Genomic DNA, 22,557 nt, shown 5'->3' with positions numbered 1-22,557 from the left:
TTGTAGCGTCCCTAGGGGTATACACACACTACCCCTACGGTTAGGGGCAAGTTATTGGAGGGCAAGTACCTCCCTCTGATGCAGAATTTGTCCTGTCTCGTTGTTCTGCCAGAGATGTAAATCTTCCTGGAAATGTTAGACAACAGTCCCTTTAAACATGTGGTTTCTTTCAGCAGCAGTTTTCAGACTGCGCTTTTTGAATTGCTGGGCCAGAAGTTTGTGTTTCCAATTGTCACTCTCTGAGACACTTTTCCATTGTTAATACAGTCCCAGGCGCTTTACAGCCCGGTCTCTTTATAGTCGTTCCACGGCCCTGCGTGTTGAGGTCCAGACCTTTCCATCACAATTTGCGCTGTCACTCTCGCGGCTCCCCGCGCCCGCCGCCGCTCCCCGGGGCTCGGCCCGCGCTCCGTGCGGGCCATGGAGCGGCCCCGGCCCGCCCGTGCCGCGGCTGCCCGCCAGCCCCCCGCCGAGCCGCTCCTCCGGCCGGGGATGCGCGGCCGCGCCCGGACACCGAGCCCGCGGCTCCCGGGAGCGCTCCCGGCGGCTCCGGGGCAGCGGGCGGAGCGCGGCCCGTCCCGCCCGCGGCCGCCGCCGGGCCCGCGGGGCTGCCGGGCACAGCCCACCCGGCGCCCCCCGGCACCGCGGCGTGCGTCAGCCCGGAGACGTGGCCCTGCGGGGGCGGAGCGGCGGCGGGCGGAGCGCGGCTGCGGGCGGCCTCCCGGCCCTGCCCAGCGTTGCCCGCCGCCCGAGCCCCGCACCGCGCCGCGGGATGTTCGCGCTGCCGCCCGGCCGCCGCCGCCGCCCGTGACCCCGAGCCGCCCGCCCGGCCGCGCACCAGGTAAGCGCTGCCGCGCCCGGCTGCCTCTCCCGGGGCGCTCCGCTGTCCGCGCCGGGGACGGGGCATCGCCCCGGGGAGGGCGCCCCGGGGGACCGCGCAGGGACGGAGCCGCCCCGCAGAGCCCGGCGCTGCGCCCCCGTGGGGAGAAGAGGCCGCGCCCGGCCCGGCCCGCGGCTGCCGGGGCCCCGCTTTGCCCGCCGGCGACACCGGCCGTGCCGCCTCCCACCCTGGGCAGCGCCGGAGGAGCCAAACTTTGCCTGGGATCGCCGCCCGCTCCTCTCCCGCCGAGGGGCGCCGGGAAGCGGCCGCGGCAGCCCCCCGCGCCCATCCATCGCACCGCATCCCTGCCGGGCGGGGCAGCCCCGGGGGCGCCCGGCACGGCGGTGGCCCGGAGCCAAGCGGGGCTTCCCGGGAGCGGGGCCGCCGAGGGGGCACTGGTGGGAAACAGTCGCCGTGGAGACGGGCGGCTTGGACGAGCCTCTAGGGAAAAGGGCTTGGAGAAAGCCCGTGGCCTTATTTTCCCCGAAAACAAGGCGCAGAGCAGCCCGCATGACGGGGAGGATGCGAGCAGGACGGGGAGGCGCGGTCCAGCCGCTGCCTCCGCCGGTGCCTCCGCCGTCCTTCCCCGGGCTGCGCAGCCTCTCCAGCCCTCGCAGCGTCCTGGCGGCTCTGCCGGGAGCGCGGCCCCGGCGGCACTACGAGGCACCGGCATCCACAGCTCGGTTTTTGAAGAGATTAAAAAAAAAAAAAAATCAAAACCAAAACCAACCAACAACAAAAACCCCGATTTTAAATCGGTTTAAAACCAGCTCTGCAGAGTGATGGGCAGTTTAGCCCATTATTCACCTAGTGCAGTTTGTCCTGTTCATTAGAAAGAGTTGACCAAGCAAAATGAGAGGCTTATGCCAGACCACTGAATGTATCCCACCAGAATTTCAGGAGGGTTAAAGCGTTTAAAAATAATGTTATTGTTCAGATAAGTATGTTAGTTATGGTTTGGCTTTGTAATGATTTTTTTTTTCCTTTTACTTTTGGCGTTAGTACTTCCTGTGACAGGAGACTCATATTACTAGCACTACTGTTTGAAGACAACCATGTAATGTTTGCTCCCACAAAGCACTGTAGATTTGAATGATGCTGTACAGGCAGAAAAGTACTGTGCAAGATAGTGGAGAAAAACATGGCACCATTGGAAATAAATAATAATTTAAAAATCTCACTTCCCAATTCAACCAATTAAGCGTCTTGCCTTCTTCCCTTACCCCTCCCCCCGTCCTGCCCCGGGGTATGTTGGAACTGATTTTACTTTTCTTTTTGGTATGGTGAAAGCAGTCAAGAGGGTAGCACTCCCCTGGGCTCACTATTCTCCTGGAAAAACCTGTTTGCTCCTTTGGTGCAGATCAATGTGGAGAGCTTGACTGAGCACTAAGATGATCCCTAATTTTAACCTGGACTTGTATTCCTGCTGTCTCACAAGTGCCTGTGTCCCAGGGCTGCCAGCAAGGCACAGTAGGCTGGTGCTGAGCACCTGTGGTTTCTGAATCATTTCCTTTTCCAGTTACTTTCTGAGTTTGCTAAATTTGTGGCAGCCATGCTGCTGTTTCCTTCCAGTCTGAATACAGACAGGCCCTGCTAGAGGTTTTGCCATAGTACAACGTTTTGTGTGTTTTACTTGTTATTATTTACTCTTGTAAGCAGTTTTAGAAATAAGCCTTCTTATGGAAGTGCTAAAAATCTATTTCCTTTGTATGCCCAGTATTGGAAAAGGCTAGTGCTGGATTTCAGTGAAAAATGAAATCAGACACTGCTAAGTTCTCCTTACAAGTGCTCTCCCGGTTCTTGGTGCTATCTTGCAATCAGTTCCTGTCGCAGTTCAAGTTGATTTCCTGAGGCAGCCTCATCCCTCCTCGGTATCTGCCTTTGGAGGCCACAGCAAGGAGCTCTGAGCAGGAGGGGGGCAGCATCCGGGCCGGGCAGGCTGGAGCGTTCAGCAGTGCTCAGGTGGCCTCAGCGCCGGAGGGACAGCTCACTGAGACCCACAATAGTGAACTGGGTCAGAGTGCTGGGAGGAGCAGTTCCCCTGATTGTCCGCTGACCTCAGCTGCAGCTGCTTGAAGTGGGCCATGTTCACCGGCAGAGAGGCACTTCCCAACCCAAGGCTTTTCGAGGGCTGCGGGAAGTGAGAAAAAAAAATCTATTGCCATCCAAACAATTCACAATAATAGGGGCTAGAGTTTAATTTTATAGCTTTTTCCTCTTTAAGGAAGCCTGGTAGAAAGATGCTGTCCTCATTGTCAGAGTTGTGAAGGGCAGGGGAGGACTGTTTATACAGTAAACACTGAAAATGAAACAATTGATGTCAGAAAAAAGAAACTTTCTAAATACTTTGAAACGTTACTTAGTAAAGCAGAGAAGCCATTCTCCTTCCAAAGTGATTTGTCAAAAGACTGTTAACAAGTATTGGATTTCATATGTTCAACCTAATGGAAACTTTACTCTCTTCTTCATCTTTGAGCTGTTTACCCTGGGATTTTGTGCTACAAAACTCTGTTGCAAATTCAGTCAATAGTGCAGTGACTTTTGCTGGGTTTGTGTTTCTAGGATCTCTTTCTAGCTAGGAAGGTACTAGGTTTGATTCAGCCTCTTGCCCAGGTGTGACTATGTCATTTGTTCCATTGCTCATTCATAACACAAGACAGGCCCTTCTGCCTTCCCATCCCAGACAGGCAAAGTGTGTTAGAGCTGTCTTGCGACCTGTTAACTTTAACTTTTCCATTGACTTCCAGGTGAGCAGAATACAACCTTTTATACCAGCTTCTAATCCTGGGTTAACTACATCTGCTAAAAATGGAGATGCTAACTCACATCTCCCTTCTGGCAATGGTACATAGTAGCTTTTTATTGATAGGAATCCTAAATTCAGCAACTCAGCAGTAAGACTGCCAACATGCTGAGAACATTTCCAATTTTATTTACTTATCACTGAAAAGAAAGTGGGAGTTTGGACTAATTGCTTGCTCTGGAGCATATGGTGAAGCAGAGCACAGGTCAAGCCCTGGCTGAGCATGCAGCAGTGTAAGATCCTGATACATGTGCCATTTACAGCAGAATGCAACAGCTCTGAAGTCAGAGGGTTTGGTGCTCTGAGCAAGGACCATTATAGATCACATTTTACAGTTGATGTGAGTGTTTGATGAGCTGTCTCAGGTGGGTAGTTTTCACCAGTATTCACAGACAGTATTCTCGCAAAAGCCCCTTTTTAAGTGTGACTAAAAGGAGTATTTACTCTTTGCAGTCATTTAACCATGATGACTTAATTTCTAAGACTTGCACACCTGCTATGGCATTGTCAGAATCCCCCCCAGCAACTGCTTTTATCTCATAGTTTAGGCTTGATGGAACAGTCTTTTTTTCTGTTTTAAGCAGCAACAGACTTTTTGTTAGAATGAGGTTAGAGCTAATCCTTCTTTGGGAGTCTATGGGTAGACACTGTCCTGAAAAGGTGTAGTAGAGAAGGTAGTCCTGGTTTTCCAGATCATGATCTTTAAAGTCATCCTATGTGAATACCAATTCTCATTCTGTAGTTACTAGTGTATCTCTTCGAGCTTGTGTAGATCACATGCAATTTACGTGCCTGAATTTATCTGTTTTAGTCTTTCTTATTCTTTCAGGAGTATGGATGATCCCATGAGTTTATTTTTATTGTCAGGGATTTTTCTAACAAAGGATGGTTTGGGGGAAAATAATCCACCAGCTGCTTCAGGCTGAGAACACCTGTATGTTTACCAAGGCATTTTGGGATCCATGTTTTATGAGACTATTATGTAGTCTTAGAAAGCTCTTCCGTGTTGCATGCAAGTGGGAGCAAAAAAAGATTCTTTATATGAGAAACTCTGCCAAATCTTGAAAACCAAAATTCTTTAATGTTTTTGGCTCAGTTGCTGCATAAAATGTTTTTAACTAACTTGTCAATGGTTGAGCTGCTTAAGACTCAGAATGGACCTTTTGTGCTTCCTGTCCCAATTAGGAATTAATCTTTAATTATATCAGCTTAACATTTTTAAATATGAGTGCTTGTATTAGCCTCAGGCACCTATTTCTTTGATGATGGATGGCACTGATTCATGTAATATTGTCTTGTCTGTTATGAGGCATTTTAATAGCATTGTTTCTGTCTTCATCTGAGTATGTCAAATAGTGTTTGTAGAAAACCTGGTATAACTTTGAATAAAACTTGATGTGATTTTATTTCTCAATCGTTTAAATTCCTGAGTTTCAGAAATATTAAAATATTACTTACTGGATAGTTACTTGCTTTGGTTTGCTTTTAAAGGCTTTCACTCACATTAAAACCATTTTGCAGCTCTGGAAAGAGGGCAGGCATCTTGAGTGATAGCCCTGATAAACAAAGAATGTTACTCCCAGAGCTGAAAAATGGTAAGTATTGCCTTTGAAGTAGTCTTTGACATGGTAATGTGTCGAGTGTACTTTTCTTTAGATTTGGAGAAATAGTTCAGCAAAGCCAACTCTCCACACAGGCCCATGTGTTTGGTACGGAAAGAACTCCAACTGATTTCACTGAGACTTTATCTGGCAGAGTCTTGCACTGAACATTTTTTTGTCTTTAGTCCAACCAAGTTGAAGTCAAAAGAGCTGCTGACAATAGGAAGTCTTTTTGGTGTGTAATACATGAAAAAGTGCTATGACTCAGTTGGAACTAACAACAAAGTTATTGTCTGGGATTCATTGCCAGAGCAGCACTTACTGTATGTGTAGGTGGAAATTGCAACATATATTTTGAAATGCAGTTTATTAAAGGTGGTTCCTCTTTATGTCCTTTATGTCTCCCTTTTATGTCCCTTATGTCACCTCTGAGTTCTGGGTTCAGGTCTTTGAGCTTCCACTGCCACAGCAGATGGTACCGAGAGCAGAGGAGGGGAATTTGCTGCTGCCTCTGAATGCTCCCTCCTGGCTGTTAGGCACAGGGGCAGCTGAAAGCTGATGTACACGGGATGCTTGCAGTGTGAGCCTCAGGGAGGGAAAAGAGTGGACTAGGTATTCAGCATGTGTCTGAAGTTCCACCCTTTGCAGTCCTCTCCAGCACTAAATCCCCCGCTGGCGTCTTGCCCACGGTTGTGGTCCTGACGAGCTGCGGCTCTGGGGGAGCTCAGTTCTGGCAATTGACATCATGGAACAGCTTTCCAGCTGTTGGCTGGGACCTTGCTGGAGTTCAGGTGGCACAGCCTAGCTGTCCTCAGTCAGTGCATCTGGAAATGAAACCCCTTCCCTACTCTGAACAGCTGTTACACAGGCAGCACACATTTTGTAGAGCCATCAAGCTGTGGGTACTGGAATAATGTCATCTGTGAGCTAATTGTATTTTGTCTGTTCCCCAGACTGGTGAACTAATACCAACATTTAATTTTGGTAATGTGTAGTATGAAATCAAATTCAGTTCAGTGGCTTTTCAGGGGAGTTGTGATATGCTATCAGTTTGGATTCAGGCATTGCAGAAAAATGGCAAAAAGCTGTGTTGTGATTTTGTAGTACTATTCATTCACATTTCCCTCCAAATGTACTAAAGAAAGTAGATACCTTTCTGTTTTGCAGCTGGAGAAGTGGTGGCATGGCGAGTTGGTGTGGCGTGCACAGGCTGTCCATGTCCCAGTGGGGACTCCTGACTCACTCTCTGTTCTTCCTCCAGGTCACATTTCCTCACCAGCTTCAGCCACAAGGACATGAGTTTGTTTGAAAATACAGTAAACTCATGGACTGTTAAAAATAACTGTTTGGATGCAAATGGTTTGTTTTTAATGTCCTTCCAGTTCCTTTACATGGGATTTATGTTTAGGAATCATTTGTTTGTACTTCTTACTGCAGCCAATGGAACAAAAAGGGAGCCATCATCTTTCAAATAGTGGCAACACAAGGCAGTGTTCATAGTCCAAAAAAATTATGCCTTTTTAAAAATCAATTTTCAATTAAAATTTATATTACAGGAAACACCAGTGGCAATAAAACCTAACAGGGAAACTGGTCTCCTGAAGTGCTGCAAGTACAAAAAGTCAGTAGCAGAGATTTTATCATCTGTTACGTGGGAACTGACCAAGCACCTACACTTACCAAAATGCTGGACATTTTGGTCAGTGCAAACACATGGGAAAATAATTACCAAAACTGAATGTCAAGGTAGTTCATGTTATTTCACTGTGTATACAATGTGAAAATACACAGATAAGAATGGAACATAAACCTCTTGGGAATTAGGAGTTACTAATTCCAGCCCTTATCATCATATTTCCCCCTTAATCTAATCTCGGTTTCCCAGGCTTGGTGTCTTGTCCCTGCATCTACTTTTAGTCCTCTCCTGGTTAGGTGAAGAAATGGGGATCAGGTCCATTATCTGCCATCTGTGGTGGCCAGCACAGGCAGTGCCAGGAGCTGTGAGGGGTTTGTGGGCACATGTTGAAAATGAAGTGTTCATCTGCTAAGTTCAAAGGACACAAACCCACAGTTTCCAAAGGTTTATAAATTAGCCAGCTGTAGGCACCTGTTCATACTGCAGTAAAAACTGTGTTCCCAATAGACAGGTCAAATTTTGGGGCATGGGTGATGTGAAAAGTTTTAAATAAAAAGACCGCAATTTTTGTAGGGTTGACATTCAATTTTTTTCCTAAGCTTGTTTCTAGAATGGTTTGAAAAATTGTTGTCTAGATCTTAGTTCAAATTTTGTTTTAAATGACACAGGTTTTTCCTTATGGTTGTTTTGGGGACTCAGTCCCACCTAAAAATACAAATTTAGCAAAGTTATAATCAACAGAATATATAACTGATGATAGCACCAGGCCATTTTCAGGCCAGGCTGTGTCTATCAGCTGTCTGTTGCCCTAAACCCTGGGGCTCTGCCCAGACCAGTGATTTTGTTTAAATATCTTCTTTGAGAATACATCTCCATCATCCTGTCTGCAAAACTCCCGTACTTGTGCTTATTTAACTGTGTCTATTTTACCAAAGCAGGTAAAATAGAATTGCAAAATTCTGCTGAAAAGCACTCCGGCTTAACTTCACCTTCTGGCCCACAGCAGCCAAGGCCCAGCAGCACAAAACCCTTGAAAAGTCACTTTATGGTATTTGTGCAGAGTAACAAATGTTTACAACAAGGATGGTGGGGTTTGGGGTGTGCAATGCCTTGTCCTGTATAAAACCCCACTGGCATGCAGCCCCTGCACACGTGGCCCACAGCCCTTGGGCTCTGCTGAGTCCTGCTGCCAGGTCACAAGTTTGTTTTGTGTTAAATACGAGCTGTGCTCTGTTCCCTTAATGAAGATGAATGTGCAATAAATCATGTATGGGAACCAACCCAGAGACCTTCTCGCAGTGCTATTCCCGAAAGGCATTTCATAATTTATCCTAATGTGCAGCATGTTTAAAACAGCCAGGAGAGCAGGATTGGCCTAGCATTTTCTCCTTCCAGTAGATCTCTGATGTGAAAGACCAAGCAGTGCCAGTTTGAATTGGCTCTTGAGGATATCCAAGCTTTGACCATCTTTTGTACTCAGCTGGGCTGCAGTTGTGGTCCTGCAGCCTCCAGCCCAAGGCTCCTCATGCCAAGAAGAAAGCTCCTTCTCTGGTGGGGATCAGGGCTCTTCCTGTACCACCTGGTTGAACTCTGTGCCACTCTTGGGAGGTGGTGATGCTGATCCTGTATCTGAGGAGGATTGGTGGCACGTCAGGGAAATGAGGTTAAATATTGCCTGGCTAATCATTTAAACATCTCTTCTAGTCAGCTTAAGAAATCCCACCAATTTTTTGTGCTTGCCGACTGTCAATATCACTATTTCTTTCTCCTCCAGCTGTGTTCCTTCTCCTTTTTCCCTCTGGTGTATAATTCATAGCCTGCCCTTGCCAAACTGACACTTTTTGGATGATTGCTGCTTGTCTAACATCCAGGGCCCCTGATTCTGGTGCCCAGCTTTGATTGTTCCCCCAAAACAATAATGAATGACACCGATTGCTTCAACATGTGGCATGATTGAGTAACCACTAGTGGAAGGACAAGATTGCAAAGGGCTTGACTCCTGGTGAGTAACACCTGTAGCATGGCAAACAGCTCTGGCAAGTCCTGGTGTCCTGCCTGAGCACATAAAGCAGCAGTGACTCCACTCCTGTCACATGAGGATCACCAGGGCACGGAGACAGGCTGGGTGTGCAGGGCACAGAGACAGGCTGCTGGGTGTGCAGGGCACAGAGACAGGCTGGGTGTGCAGGGCACAGAGACAGGCTCCTGTGTGTGCAGGGTATGGAGACAGGTTCCTGGATGTGCAGGGCACGGAGACAGGCTGGGTGTGCAGGGCACAGAGACAGGCTGCTGGGTGTGCAGGGTATGGAGACAGGCTGCTGTGTGTGCAGGGCACAGAGACAGGCTCCTGTGCGTGCAGGGTATGGAGACAGGTTCCTGGATGTGCAGGGCACAGAGACAGGCTGCTGGGTGTGCAGGGCACAGAGACAGGCTCCTGGGTGTGCAGGGCATGGGCCATAGCCAGGGCGCAGGGTGGCTGCTGTGACACCGAGCAGCGCCTGGGGAAGGTGCAGAGCAGTGGCAGCTCTCCTGGGGCACGGCGCAGGTCTCAGCTTGTCGTGGGGGGGAATGGTGGTGGGAGCTGCAGGGCTCTGCCTCAGTGAGGATCACTGCCAGTCCTTCCTTTGCTCCCGGTGGTGCCCTGAACGCGTGTCCCTACAGGCCGTGCCTGGAAGGCTGAGGGGCAGTGGCAGTGGCAGGTGCTGTTCCTGGGGTGAGCCGTCCCCAGCAGCCCGACCCTGGCTGTCCTGAGGGTGCCGCCAATCCGCGCAGCTCCGCCACGTGAGACGAATGGGGTGACTCCATGAGAATCCGCCTGAAAACAGCAACGTCACCTAGCAAGAGCTTGCGCCTGGGGCCTGGCAGGTGCTGCAGGCCAAAAGCGTCTTTGTTCAGGCTTGTACAGAGGGGCAGTTTTCTGAACATGAATGTTTTTGCTTTGTGAAGAGTCTCTCAAGACCCAAGATGAATGCGGCTTAATGAGGGGGCGTGTCCACTTCACGTCCCTTGTGTTTGCCCGTCGGGCGCGGTGTGTGCTGCCCCGGCCGGGGTCCCGTGCGTGCTGCGGCGCGGTGGCCGCGGTGGGCGCGGTGGGCACGGTGGGCACGATGGTCACGGAGCCGTGCGAGCAGCTCTCGGTGCCCACCTGGGTAGCGCTGCCCGCGGCCGCGGCTTGTCCCAGCGCTTTGTGGCCGTGCTGTGGCAGCGAGCAGTGCCGGCCAGGGCGCGCTGGGCCCTGGGGCTGGTGGCACTGTGCTGGTGGCACTGTGCTGGTGGCACACAGCCCTCAAACCCCCCGGCTGCCTCCCGAGCTCCTGGGCACGAAGTTCGTGGATGGATTTCGTTTGTACTCTGCGCAGACACCACGCAGATTGCCGTGCCTGGGATTTGGCTTTGGCCGCTCTGGCAGGAGCCATCCTCACTTCCCAGCTGTCCCCACTGCTTCCCTTTATTCCCTCTGGCACAAACCAGCTCCTGACAGGCTGCTTTGCTCCACGCTGCAGCATTTCCCAATCAGCCTTTCATTCAATCTGCTGATTATTAAGTCTAATTTGGTTCTGATACTTTTGTCTCTAACTTGGATCTATTTATTCTCCTTGACTCTTTTAGGTCACATTAATTGGTTGTGTCTCGCCCCTCATCTCCCATGCAGTAGCTGATTCCTGTAGCTGGGGTTTCTGATGGAGAAGGTGTCACACTTGTACCTGGATTCAAGTATTTAATCTTATTATTACATACTCATTTCCAATGACCAAGTTTTCTACATTTCTTAGAAATTTTTAAATAAGAATCACTACTGATTTCTCTCCCAGCCAGTGTTTTTGTGGGGTTTTTTCCTTTTGTTTGTTTTGGGATTTTTTGTGTTACTATTTTTTTCCAGGTTAGTTTTTTTATTATTTTTATTTTTAGTTAATCTGGCAAACCCACAGCTCTGTTCTACAGCACTGCTTAACAGCCAGTACAACTGTTTTTCAATCCAAGTACCTTTTTTATTTCCTTCTGGTAGCTGAATATCAGATGATTTATCTCATGTACCATTTTATTTTCTCTAGGGTCTGAGGATTATTAAAAATGAAAGAGGAAAAAAAAGGAAAAAGTTCTGATTTTAATTGAAATGAGTATCCAGTATTTAGAACTCTAGTATTTACTAATGGAGGTTAGAATAATATTTTACAGTAAGTCAGATGCCAATTTCGGCTACAAAGTGCTGTACAATTAAATAACATTTTGAATGTGAGGAAACTCAAATTAGTAATGCAGTTTTCACCAGCTGAAATGTTCAACTCCTTATCTTTTATCTCCTTGCTACAAGGAGAGAGAAGAAACTACAGTGTGACTTTTTAGTACCCATTGGTTTGTTCAAAATGGTGATTGATTAAATAATTTTATTTTGTGGAAACCTGTTTTGTGTGTGATTATAAATGAGTCAGGCAGTGGTGCACCTTTGGGTGTAGCAGTGGAGAAGATCTGGACTTTGGATGTGGCCAGAAGGGAATTTTCAGGATTGCTGTGAGCCAGGTGGACTTGCTGTGTCTTCTCTGATAGATGTCCTTTCCATCCCTGGAGAAGCCAGAATGGAAAAAAAAAAGCTAGAGGGAAGTGGGAGACAAATGAAAAGCGACTTGGTGTCATTTTGTTCAGTGTGCAGATGTCAGCAGTGCTGGTGAGCCTCGGCTGCTCTGCAGTTCTTTCCAGCATTTTCCTTGATTCTTAATGCAGCAAAGGGAGAGGCAGCAGGGTTCCTCCAGTGAGTGTTGGAAAATGGTTTTCCTACTTCATCATATTCAATTGCCATTTAAAGTTTCTTGTGAATGTCTTTTTTCCCCAAAGCTAAAAAATATAATCTGTCAGTAGACCTTTTTTTTACTGTTATTTTATGCGTGGTACTATTGTCATCATTCAGTAATGTTTGTTTTCTTTTTTAAAGATATAGGAAAACATTACTGGCAGACAGGTTTTGATGTCTGGTGTTGAACTCCACCCCCAGAGATGGCTTTTCTAGGATGGCTCAGTGGGACTCTCTGTGTGCAGCTCTCCCTCTGCCTGGCCCATTAATTTGGGTAACAGTATGTGCACTCTGCTAATGAGGAGTCACGCTATGCAAACAACAGCCTGTGAAGGGAACAAGGGATCAGGGCAGCATGTGTTCCTGCTATCAGAACCTATCTGCCTTCATCTAAATTCCCCACACATCACTTAGGAGAAATAAAGCAAATACGTGAGCCCTAAAAATACATAGTGAAACTATAAAAAACAACAGCCTAAGGATTTTTTGGTCTGAAAGCTGTCCCTGCACAGTAATTTGCAATATAGTTTCCAGTCCCATCTGCTGTCAGGCACTGCCCCTGATTCAGTGCTGCTGCTTTCATAACGCTGTGGCTCAGCTCCACTGTTGCTTGGGTGTCTAACCAGTGGCTCCTGGGTCTTCACATGTTTCTGTGCATGTGAGCACTTGCACTTTGTCAAGAATCTCCACTGCAGGAAACATAATTCTGTCTTTACCTGACACTCAAATTGTTTATCCTTATGGGAAAAAACATTACAAACAGGATTTCAAGAGACTGTGCCATCAGAATATGAAAACACACTCCTAAGCCATTATTGCAGGGGTGGGTAGAAAATGTTGTGATTTTAAAGCAATCTGTTGATAGGTATTCTTGAGTGTACTGATGACATTCCAGTCAGCCAGCTGGCCTCAAAACCTGAGCCAACAGTACTATATGTGTTACAAAACTTTGAGCAGGACTGTTGCATGGCAACTGCTTAGCTAACATTTGTAGTAGTGGATTCCTTTGAGAATTTTCTAAGTTTTTCAGTGCTTGATTGAAGAAAAAAAAAAAAAAAAAGCTTACCAGCAGCTACTCAGTCACTCAGTCACTTGCGTTTTATGTGGAAATGAAAAAGAGAATGGTAATTCCTTACCAATAGCAGTGAAATGCAATGGGAATGGAAGAGAGATTGTGCATGATGTTCTTTAGCTCAGGTGCCTCTGGGAGCTGCCAGCAGAGGTTTGGCTGAAGGAGTGCTGGGCATGGACTTAAAGCTACATGGGGCACTTCTGATTGATGAGAACTACTTTTTCAACCAGTATTTTTATAAAAGGAGAGTGAAAGGCAAAGGTTTGTCCCGGCAGCCACCCCAGCTTTTCTCTGCTGTAGAGGTATATCTTCCCTGACATGTCTGCTAACATTTGCAAGGCAAGCACACAAATAGCAGAATTGTGGATTCTGGCTGCCTGCCATTTGATAACAAATGCTGTGTTTCTCTGCCAGCACTGCAGCAATTCAGGCCTGTTGGCAAGGATGCTGCCAGGCCTCTGACCTGGCTGTGTGAAGTCAGGCTTGCATGGCCATCATTTTCACTGATGGTCTATTAATTTGAAAGTGCTATGGAGGACAGCCTGCCTTCATCTTAGGGATTGCCAGTTGTGCAAGAGGTGTGTGTGGTTTCATCTGGCATTGTGGCCTGTGTCCTGGGGACAGGCTTTAGAAGGACAGGAGGCTGAGAGAGCGACTCTCCTGTCTGGCCAAGTAGTGTTTAAAGCAATATGGAAAGGTTGCAAGGAACAAAAGTTTCTGTGCTACTCAGCTGCAAAGCCCCAGGCTAGCTGCTAGCACAAGTTCATTTACAGACTTCACCTTATGCCTTTGGGAACTACAGTATCTCCTGAGCATCAGATGGGCAGGCAGAGACAGAGACTTTGGCAGTGCCAAAGTGAGCATCCTTCCACACATGTATGGCCAGTTAGTGGAGGTCAGTTCTTAATCCATAGGGTGGCTGTACACTTGGCAATCAATTGCAGCCATTAGGGCTTGAAGCATTCCCTTCCTGTTCCCTGGCTCTGAATGAACTGAATCCCTGAGTTCCTGGGCAGCCTCTCAGCAAGTGTGTGCTTATCACTAAGCCTGCACAGAAATGCATGTCACCAAACCCACATTAATGGGTCCCAGTGTGCAGCTGAATCAGGATTATAGGCCTCCAGTGTTACTGTGATATGAGCTGATTGTGGTGAGCATTTATGATGTTAGTTAATGGACAGATGTTGTTAATTGCTCTTGGGAGTATTTTTGTTACATTCCCATCTGAATTTATCTTTCCACGGTAACTTACTAAGGAGTTTCAATGCTGGTTTGATCTCAGGGATTCAGTTACACAGTATGCTGTAGGCTTTAATATCAGTTGCTTTGCCTGTACATGCTCATGTCTTAGCTGATTTTTCAGAGGACATAATGATGTAAGCCTGCACATCTGAGGTGATGATAAAGGCCTTGATCTGGCTGTAGTTTTGGTTACCTAAAGCACTTTAGGAACTTGCATTTGAAACACAGTAGATTTAAAATTGCAGTGAGTATGCACAAAAATATTCCAAAGCATTCCTGAAACCACTGTGAATAAAATGGAAGTGAATGAAACATGATAGCTAAAAAAGTGTGTGAAGGTTTAATGCAGGACAAGCATTTGAGACCTTTGAGATCAAGGCTAATGCGTGTGACACTGAGCATCTCTATCTGCAGAATGGGCTGGTTTTCAAGGATGCAGGAGATCTCACTGACCCATCAGAGATGCTGGAGTCAACAGAGAGGGATTTGCCTGCCTGCATGGATAGCATTGCAGCTCTCCCTCCGTCAGGAGCTGTACAGTGTCACCTCGAGCATCCCTCTCCTGAGCGGGGTGTCAGTAGCTGGGGATTTCTATGGCACATGGGGGAGCTGATGCGGAGAGGTGTTTCAGCTGCCGGCAGTGTGAGGGGTGAGCAGGAGGCTGAGCGCGGTGCTGTTTTGCAGGAGGATGATCCCCGTGACGGAGTTCCGGCAGTTCTCGGAGCAGCAGCCGGCGTTCCGCGTGCTGAAGCCCTGGTGGGATGTGTTCACCGACTATCTCTCGGTGGCCATGCTGATGATCGGCGTGTTCGGCTGCACGCTGCAGGTACGGCGGGGCTCGCGGGCTCAGCAGCGGCAGCAGCGGCAGCAGCGCACGGGCGCGGGCCGGGAAGGATGATGGCCCGTCTGGTTTTATCTCTTGGGCTCACCCTGAACAAAGCAAAAATGCGCTGGTCTCAGGATTAAAGCTGTTTAAGTAGCAACATCAAATAACAGAGACCAGACTTTAGCAGCTGTGAATCAGCAGACTTGCGCTACAGTCGGTGGAACTGTGCCAGCTGAGATAAGAGCTGTTGGTTTGGCTGGTGTCTGGATCACTAATTTCAGCTCAGTTTGGCATAACAAAACATTATCTACTTCAGTTCCTACTTGTTATTATTTTGCTATTTGAAAGTTTAAAAATGGAATTTTCTAATTCCCGTTTTTATTTGGCAAATGTTAATATTATTTCTGTCATTATGCTTTAAAGAGATTTTAAATTAATGTGCTAATTTTATTAACAACACCCACAATTGGTATTATGTCTATTCCATTCCAAAATGTCTCTGAGGATGCTTACACATAAACAATTGACATTACTGTCAGTCACTATTAGTTACATTTTGCTGAAGAGCCAAAAGCAGAAAAGAAATGAAAAATACTGTTTGGGATGACTCCACAAAAATATAAAGTTACAGTACAGGTTCAAAGATGGATCTCCCATTCCTTGGCATGACTTTAAAATGGAGCTAAAGGGACATTGAGAGAGCTCTTGTTTCAGAGGAATTTGCTCACTTCTTACATGGCTTAGGATTTAGATATACTGTGTCTCAAATTTCACATTACATCAACTGTAGTCTCGTCCATATTCTCCATTCCCAAGAATTTTCAGTTGATACAACATTCGTGTTTAAAAATATCTTTATATAGAGCTGAATTTTACATTAGTAGATGTTTGCTTTACCACACAAAGTAAATCCTCTGTTGTATCTGTTACCTGTTGTAAGTTTACCTGCTTGATTGGAGGAAGCACACTGGAAAATAATGTGTGGAAAGAGGAAAATAATAGACAAATTGTTTTTATTCCAACTTATTGTGAGATACATAAATCCAGGACGTAACTAAGGGCGTATATCACAGTAGCAGACAGTTTACAGACACAAATTAATTACAGAAGTTTTTGATGTGTCAACAGTTATGGCACTGATACTGTTCAAAACACACGTGGTCTTATCAGCATCTCCCTATACCAGGGTGGATCATCAAGTATCATCTGATTTTGGTAGCTCTTGTTGCATACCTTATATTTGATGCTTTCAGCAACCATGATGTCAGAGTACATCTAAACTACACACACCTTCTTAGTTTGGGCTAATTCCAGGTAGTCATCCAGGGCAAGTAAGAGCGCTCCTTGGTTTATCACATGGACTAGCATTTTAAATTCCAGCCTGTAAGGAGCTTTGCATTGAACTCAGGGCTGTTATCCCAAATTAAACCAAAGGTCCCTAAAGGCAGTCTCACCTCAGTTTGTCAACATGGATGACCACCCCAAATTAAGAAGACTTCTTATTTGTTTTTTTTTCATATAGACAAACTCAAGAACAGAGCTAGATTTCCCCCAACATGTGTAGTCCATGCTACAGTAGCCCCCCATAGAGAAGGACTTTGGACAAGGGTGTGTAGTGATAGGAGTAAGGGCTTTTAGCTGAAAGAGGGTAGGTTTAGATTAGATATTAGGAAGAAATTCTTCACTGTGAGGGTGTTGAGGCAGTGAAACAGGTTGAAGTTCCAGAGAAATTGTAGAAGTGTCTGAGGCCAGGTTGGATGGGACTCCGAGCAGCCTTGTCTAGTGGAAAGTGTCCATGTCCATGGCAGGGTGTTGGAAGTAGATGATCTTTAAGGTCCCTTCCAACCCAGATCATTCTGTGATTCTATGAGGACTCTATGTATATGTATGAGAAACTAAATGAAATTTATGTCCATGCACATACAGATGCCATCAAAGAACTGTCCTTATCTGTCTTTATTAAGAAGATTAATAATGTCCCAGCAGAGATGTGCTCACTTTAGCCCTTTGTCAGCCATTTTTGGTGTGATAAGACATCACAGTGTGAGAGTACAGCCACATGAATGCAGTTGTGCTGCTGTCAGGCCTAACCTGTCTCTGAACATTGTAGCCAGGGTGATTACACCTGGCAGTAATAGCCTGTCTCTGGGGAGAGCAGAGCAGGAGATCCCTGGTCTTTTCCGGAAGCATTCCCTACATTTCTCCTTTTTTTGGATCATCTCAATGCCCTCTTATTCAAATTATAGAAAGCTAACCATACATATAGAAAGGAGTGGCCTAGTTCCTGGCATGTAGAACAAGTGTCTTGTTGAGCATAATAATAGCACAGCCTGTGGGGCCAAGTAGCAGGCTATGCGGAGGAATGCCTGGAGCTGGAGGTACTCCAAGGACAGCTACCCACTGGTGCTGCCACCATTGTTTGTACATCAGCTCAAAAGATATCTGTTTGTGTCTTCCAGGTCATGCAGGACAAGATAATATGCCTTCCAAAGCGTGTCCAGCCTTGCCAGAACCAATCTAATAGTTCAAATGTGTTTAACACAATACCAGATACCACCTCCCTTCCACCCCCGAAGCCATCCACCCCTCCAGCTACAGTTGAGATGAAAGGACTCAAGACTGATTTGGACCTTCAGCAGTACAGCTTTATCAACCAGGTGTGCTATGAACGGGCTCTGCACTGGTATGCCAAGTACTTCCCTTACCTTGTCCTTATACACACACTGGTCTTCATGCTGTGTAGTAACTTTTGGTTCAAATTCCCTGGATCAAGCTCCAAAATTGAACACTTCATTTCAATACTTGGGAAATGTTTTGATTCTCCCTGGACAACAAGAGCTCTATCCGAAGTGTCAGGAGAAGACTCTGAAGAGAAGGATAACAGGAAGAACAACATTAACAAGTCTAATACTGCTCAGCCAAGCACTGAAGGCACTTTGGTCAAGACACAGTCTTTAAAATCAATCCCTGAGAAGTTAGTTGTGGATAAAGGAACACCTGGGGCATTAGATAAAAAAGAAGGTGAACAGGCCAAAGCACTGTTTGAAAAGGTGAAGAAATTTAGACTGCATGTTGAAGAGGGTGATATTCTCTATGTCATGTACGTTCGCCAGACTGTACTTAAGGTAATTAAATTCCTTATTATTATTGCTTACAACACAGCACTTGTCTCAGAGGTTAATTTTACAGTAGTCTGTAATGTTGATATTGAAGACATGACAGGATACAAGAATTTTTGCTGTAATCACACAATGGCACATCTGTTCTCTAAACTTTCTTACTGCTACCTGTGCTTTGTAAGCATCTACGGCCTGACATGCCTTTACACCCTGTACTGGCTGTTCTACCGTTCACTGAAGGAATATTCTTTTGAGTATGTTCGACAAGAGACGGGAATCGATGATATCCCAGATGTCAAGAATGACTTTGCTTTTATGCTTCATATGATTGATCAGTATGATCCTCTCTACTCCAAGCGCTTTGCTGTCTTCCTGTCTGAAGTCAGTGAAAATAAGCTGAAACAGCTGAACCTGAACAATGAGTGGACTGCAGATAAACTGCGACAGAGGCTACAGACAAACTCCCACAGCCATTTGGAGCTACAGCTTTTCATGCTTTCCGGACTACCAGACACAGTGTTTGAAATTACTGAGCTGCAGTCTTTAAAACTTGAAATAATTAATAATGTAATGATACCAGCAACCATTGCACAGTTGGACAATCTCCAGGAGCTCTCATTGCACCAGTGCTCGGTGAAGATCCACAGTGCTGCCTTGGCTTTTCTGAAGGAGAATCTCAAGATCTTGAGCGTCAAGTTTGATGACATCAGAGAACTTCCACATTGGATGTATGGCCTCAGAAATTTGGAAGAGCTCTATTTAATTGGCTCCCTAAGTCACGATATTTCTAAAAACATTACACTGGAGTCTTTTCGGGAGCTTAAAAGCCTAAAAGTTCTTCATGTAAAAAGTAATTTGTCCAAAATCCCACAATCTGCAGTCGATGTTTCGAGTCACCTGCAAAAATTGTGTATCCATAATGATGGCACTAAGTTAGTGATGCTCAACAACCTGAAGAAGATGGTCAACCTGACACAGCTGGAATTGGTTCATTGTGATTTAGAGCGCATACCTCATGCAGTCTTCAGCCTTCTCAGTCTTCAGGAATTGGATCTAAAGGAGAACAACCTCAAATCCATTGAAGAAATAGTAAGTTTTCAACATCTGCGAAAATTGACAATTCTAAAGCTGTGGTACAACAGTATAACCTACATCCCAGAGCATATAAAGAAACTCACCAGTCTAGAGAGACTTTCCTTCAGCCATAACAAAATAGAGGTTCTTCCGTCCCACCTATTCCTATGCAACAAAATCAGATATTTGGATTTGGCTTACAATGACATTCGCTTTATCCCACCTGAAATAGGAGTTCTGCAGAGTTTACAGTACTTTTCCATTACTTGCAACAAAGTGGAGAGTGTGCCAGATGAACTATATTTCTGCAAAAAACTTAAGACTCTAAAAATTGGGAAAAATAACTTGTCAGTCCTTTCACCTAAAATTGGTAATTTGACGTTGCTCTCCTACTTGGATATTAAAGGCAATCACTTTGAAATCCTCCCACCTGAGCTCGGAGAGTGTAGAGCTCTGAAGAGGACTGGTTTCACTGTAGAGGACAACTTGTTTGAAACTTTGCCTTCTGATGTCAGAGAGCAGATGAAAGCTGAATAGCTTCTTTCTCAGTTTTACAGAAATAACACTTCTACCAAAAACACTCTAGAGAATGCATACTCCGAATATGCATTTGATTTGTCATTACTTTTTGCTTTTTTGAATCCTTTCTGTACAAACAAATTTGGAGTAAGGAGTACATATATTTTTAAATAAAATTTTCTCATATTTTTTCACTGTTTTAAGATATTTTTAAGTTTGTTTTGCCCTGAGAACAAGGGCATCTGTAACTTAATTTTTACCGGTAAAAGTAAATGATTTTGTTTGCTGGTTTTTCTTTTCATTTCCTAATCCCACCAGGGAACCTGTGTTTAAATTGTATGTTTTGGGTTGCATAGTTTATAATAGATGATTATATTGTCTTCCTGGTTATTGTTAATCCCTTAGGACATGGTCTTCAACAGGTGGTGCTGCAGGTGTTGAATGCCTTTGTTTCCTCTTTTCTTCAGTGGCAGTAGAAGGTGTTCAACATCTAACAAGATCAAATCTAGGCTGACAATCCCTTTTTACTTACAACAGGGTTTTCTCAGATGGTCAAAGCAAGTAGAAAAGGTTCTTTATGTATTTTAACAGGTGAGAGGGAGCATTCAGAGCTACTTCAGGGCCTGTTGGCAATCAAGTCTGGCTGCCCATTCACACACTGCACTGAGCAGGGGGCACTCACTGCTATTTCCTCTCTGGTGCAGGAGGAGTGAGGTCACAGTTCACAGTGGAATCAGGACCAAAGTGACTCATGTTGAAGCTTCTCCTAGCAGTGCAAAGAGATGTGGCTGCCCATTTCCTACTAACTTGAGTAGAAATTGTGCAATGAACTCACTTTATTGGAAATGTCAACTCAGCAAGATGGAATGCTGTCTTGAAATACCCCATCCTCCCTTAAACACTAGTGCTGCAAGACAGAAAGTGCCCTCTGCCCCCTCAGCCCACTTCCCCACTAAATTGCTTTGCACCTTCTGGAAATGGGATCCAGAAAAAGTGCAATCATGCTCAGTTTGTAAAGCTTCTGACAAGGAAATAGCCTCTAATGTGCTCCTTGATTTAGCTTGGGTAGCATAAAACCAAGATCAGCACAGGAACGTTTGCAGATTTGCAAAAATGAGATTAAATGAATATATTCATAAGTCTCAGCCTACCCTGCATACCCAAGGACAGTGATGAAGGCTGTGTTTTCATCTCCCAGAGAATAATTAAATTGGAAATGCTGCATTTGGAAGTTTGCTTCTTAAAATAATGTAATCTCTGATGATTGTGCATCAGATTGGGAACTTTATCCTCTGAAGCCATGTTCAGCTGTTTACCTAATCCAGCCATTTGATTTCTTTTAGTCAGGTTTTAAAGGGATATGCTGCTCACAAGCTAATTTAAGCTAATCAAAAGTAGTAAAACATTTTGCTGGGAGGAGATCTCTTCATCATATCCAGCAACACATATTTGAGTCAGATGCAGGCACTCGATAAATGTTTCACTAGAGTATCTAGGAATAAATCCTTATTTCTCTAGGAGTCAATGCTGTTCATAAATTGCAGAGGTTGAATTGCTGATTGTTTAAACGTATGTAAAATATTTGACAGTTGTCAGATTGGTTGCTCATAAATGTTTTCTGAGTGCCATTGTGTGTCTTGAGCTACAGTTAATCTGAGTTCTGGAGCTTGGTACAAAAGCATACAGTTGGTTTAAGAGGATGACTTACAAAGGTGGGGAGACAAACTACAATGAGAAATTCCTCATTAATCCAGGATGTGCTATGCAATTTGATGTATGAGCTTGCCACAGTACCAGGTCAGACTTACTTTTTGTGTTTGGCTATGTTCTGGAGAAAATCCATGTGATTAATCAAAAATGGTTCAGGCATGAAGGAATCAAATCAAGCTTTTTTTAAAGGGGTTTGATTTAGTTCTATTGAAGACCTCTAATTGTAGTAGCTGTTTTGAGAGCTACCCTTACTCGTATGTGGAATGCACTTACTGGAACAGCTTGGCAGTATATATATTCTAAATGTATTTCACTTTGATGTTATGTGAGGAAGAGAAACATTTCATTGCTCATATTAACCTAATTATGTAAACCAAAGTGCTGTTGTCCCTGATGAATGTAAACTGTTTGAAGTGTCCAGGTAATTGGTGGAGCTGTATAGTTCTCTTATTTAGATTTTAAATATGGGATTACATTTAAAAGGTTTTTTAAAAGTCTTTATATTCCTAGATGTAGCATTTGAAATCCCTAATTTATTTTGTGTCTAATGTTGTTTCATGTGTAGTTTGTGGTCTAGTTTCTGAATGGAAGTTGTGCACACCTTGTAACTGAAGGTTGGAGATGTGTTCTATGCCATTTTTGTAAATACATCATGTAGGGGATGTGGGGTTTTGTTTGTTACTGTTTATATTTATACCAGTGCAACCCCTCATGTGGACACAGTTACATGAGTATAAAGTGCCTTGTGCTGGCATATCTTTATTCACTTTGCTAGGAATAAACTATACCGGTCTAAGCACTTTCACACTAATAACTGTATCTTCTCCAAGGTTTTGGTGAGCTGGGACAGCTTCCTCAGTCTGACAGCTCACTGTCACCAAAAAGGGGCAGCTCCCTCCTCCTCCCATGCTCCCTATTCCTGCCAACACGTTCCAGCTGCTTCTCATGTCCCTTTACAGGTCGGGTGCTGGTCTGATCCCTCCACAGGACAAATCAACTTTTTAAGCCAGCAGAAAACTATGCCAGTCTAAAAAAGGGAGTAATTTTCTGCTGGATCAGCTCTCTAAAGGATTAGAAGGACACTAGGATGGGGACAGGACTCTGCAGCTGGGGTCTGTACAAGGAGAAGGCGGCCAAGTCCCTTTGGAGATGCTAGGTCAGTTCATTCTCTTGCCAAGCCATGTGCTTGGAGGACTGTGCTGTTTTATGTATAGCAGGGTTAGGCAGCTTGGCTTTTGTGAGTAGACAGCCCTCAGGCTCACAGTGGATGATAAAATACCACATTACTG

General features: G+C 45.4%; 1 protein-coding gene across 1 annotated transcript; it reads left to right on the top strand.

The window, feature by feature from the left end:
• Positions 1-602: 602 nt before the first annotated feature.
• LRRC8C (leucine rich repeat containing 8 VRAC subunit C) lies at positions 603-19,761 on the top strand. Its single transcript, XM_079313833.1, has 3 exons — positions 603-841; positions 14,705-14,846; positions 17,306-19,761. The coding sequence occupies exons 2-3, from the start codon at positions 14,709-14,711 to the stop codon at positions 19,574-19,576; spliced, it is 2,409 nt and encodes an 802-aa protein (XP_079169959.1). The 5' UTR covers positions 603-841; positions 14,705-14,708; the 3' UTR covers positions 19,577-19,761.
• Positions 19,762-22,557: the final 2,796 nt, after the last annotated feature.

This window comes from Erithacus rubecula (assembly GCF_903797595.1).
Source record: "Erithacus rubecula genome assembly, chromosome: 10".
Lineage (NCBI taxonomy): Eukaryota > Metazoa > Chordata > Aves > Passeriformes > Muscicapidae > Erithacus > Erithacus rubecula.
The sequence above is the reverse complement of the archived record's forward strand: the minus strand, read 5'-3'. Positions and strand labels throughout refer to the sequence as shown.

Coding starts and splice junctions, on each gene's coding strand:
- LRRC8C (XM_079313833.1), top strand. CDS start 14,709: ATGATCCCCGTGACGGAGTTCCGGCAGTTCTCGGAGCAGCAGCCGGCG. Junction 14,847..17,305: donor TGTTCGGCTGCACGCTGCAG/GTACGGCGGGGC, acceptor TGTGTCTTCCAG/GTCATGCAGGACAAGATAAT.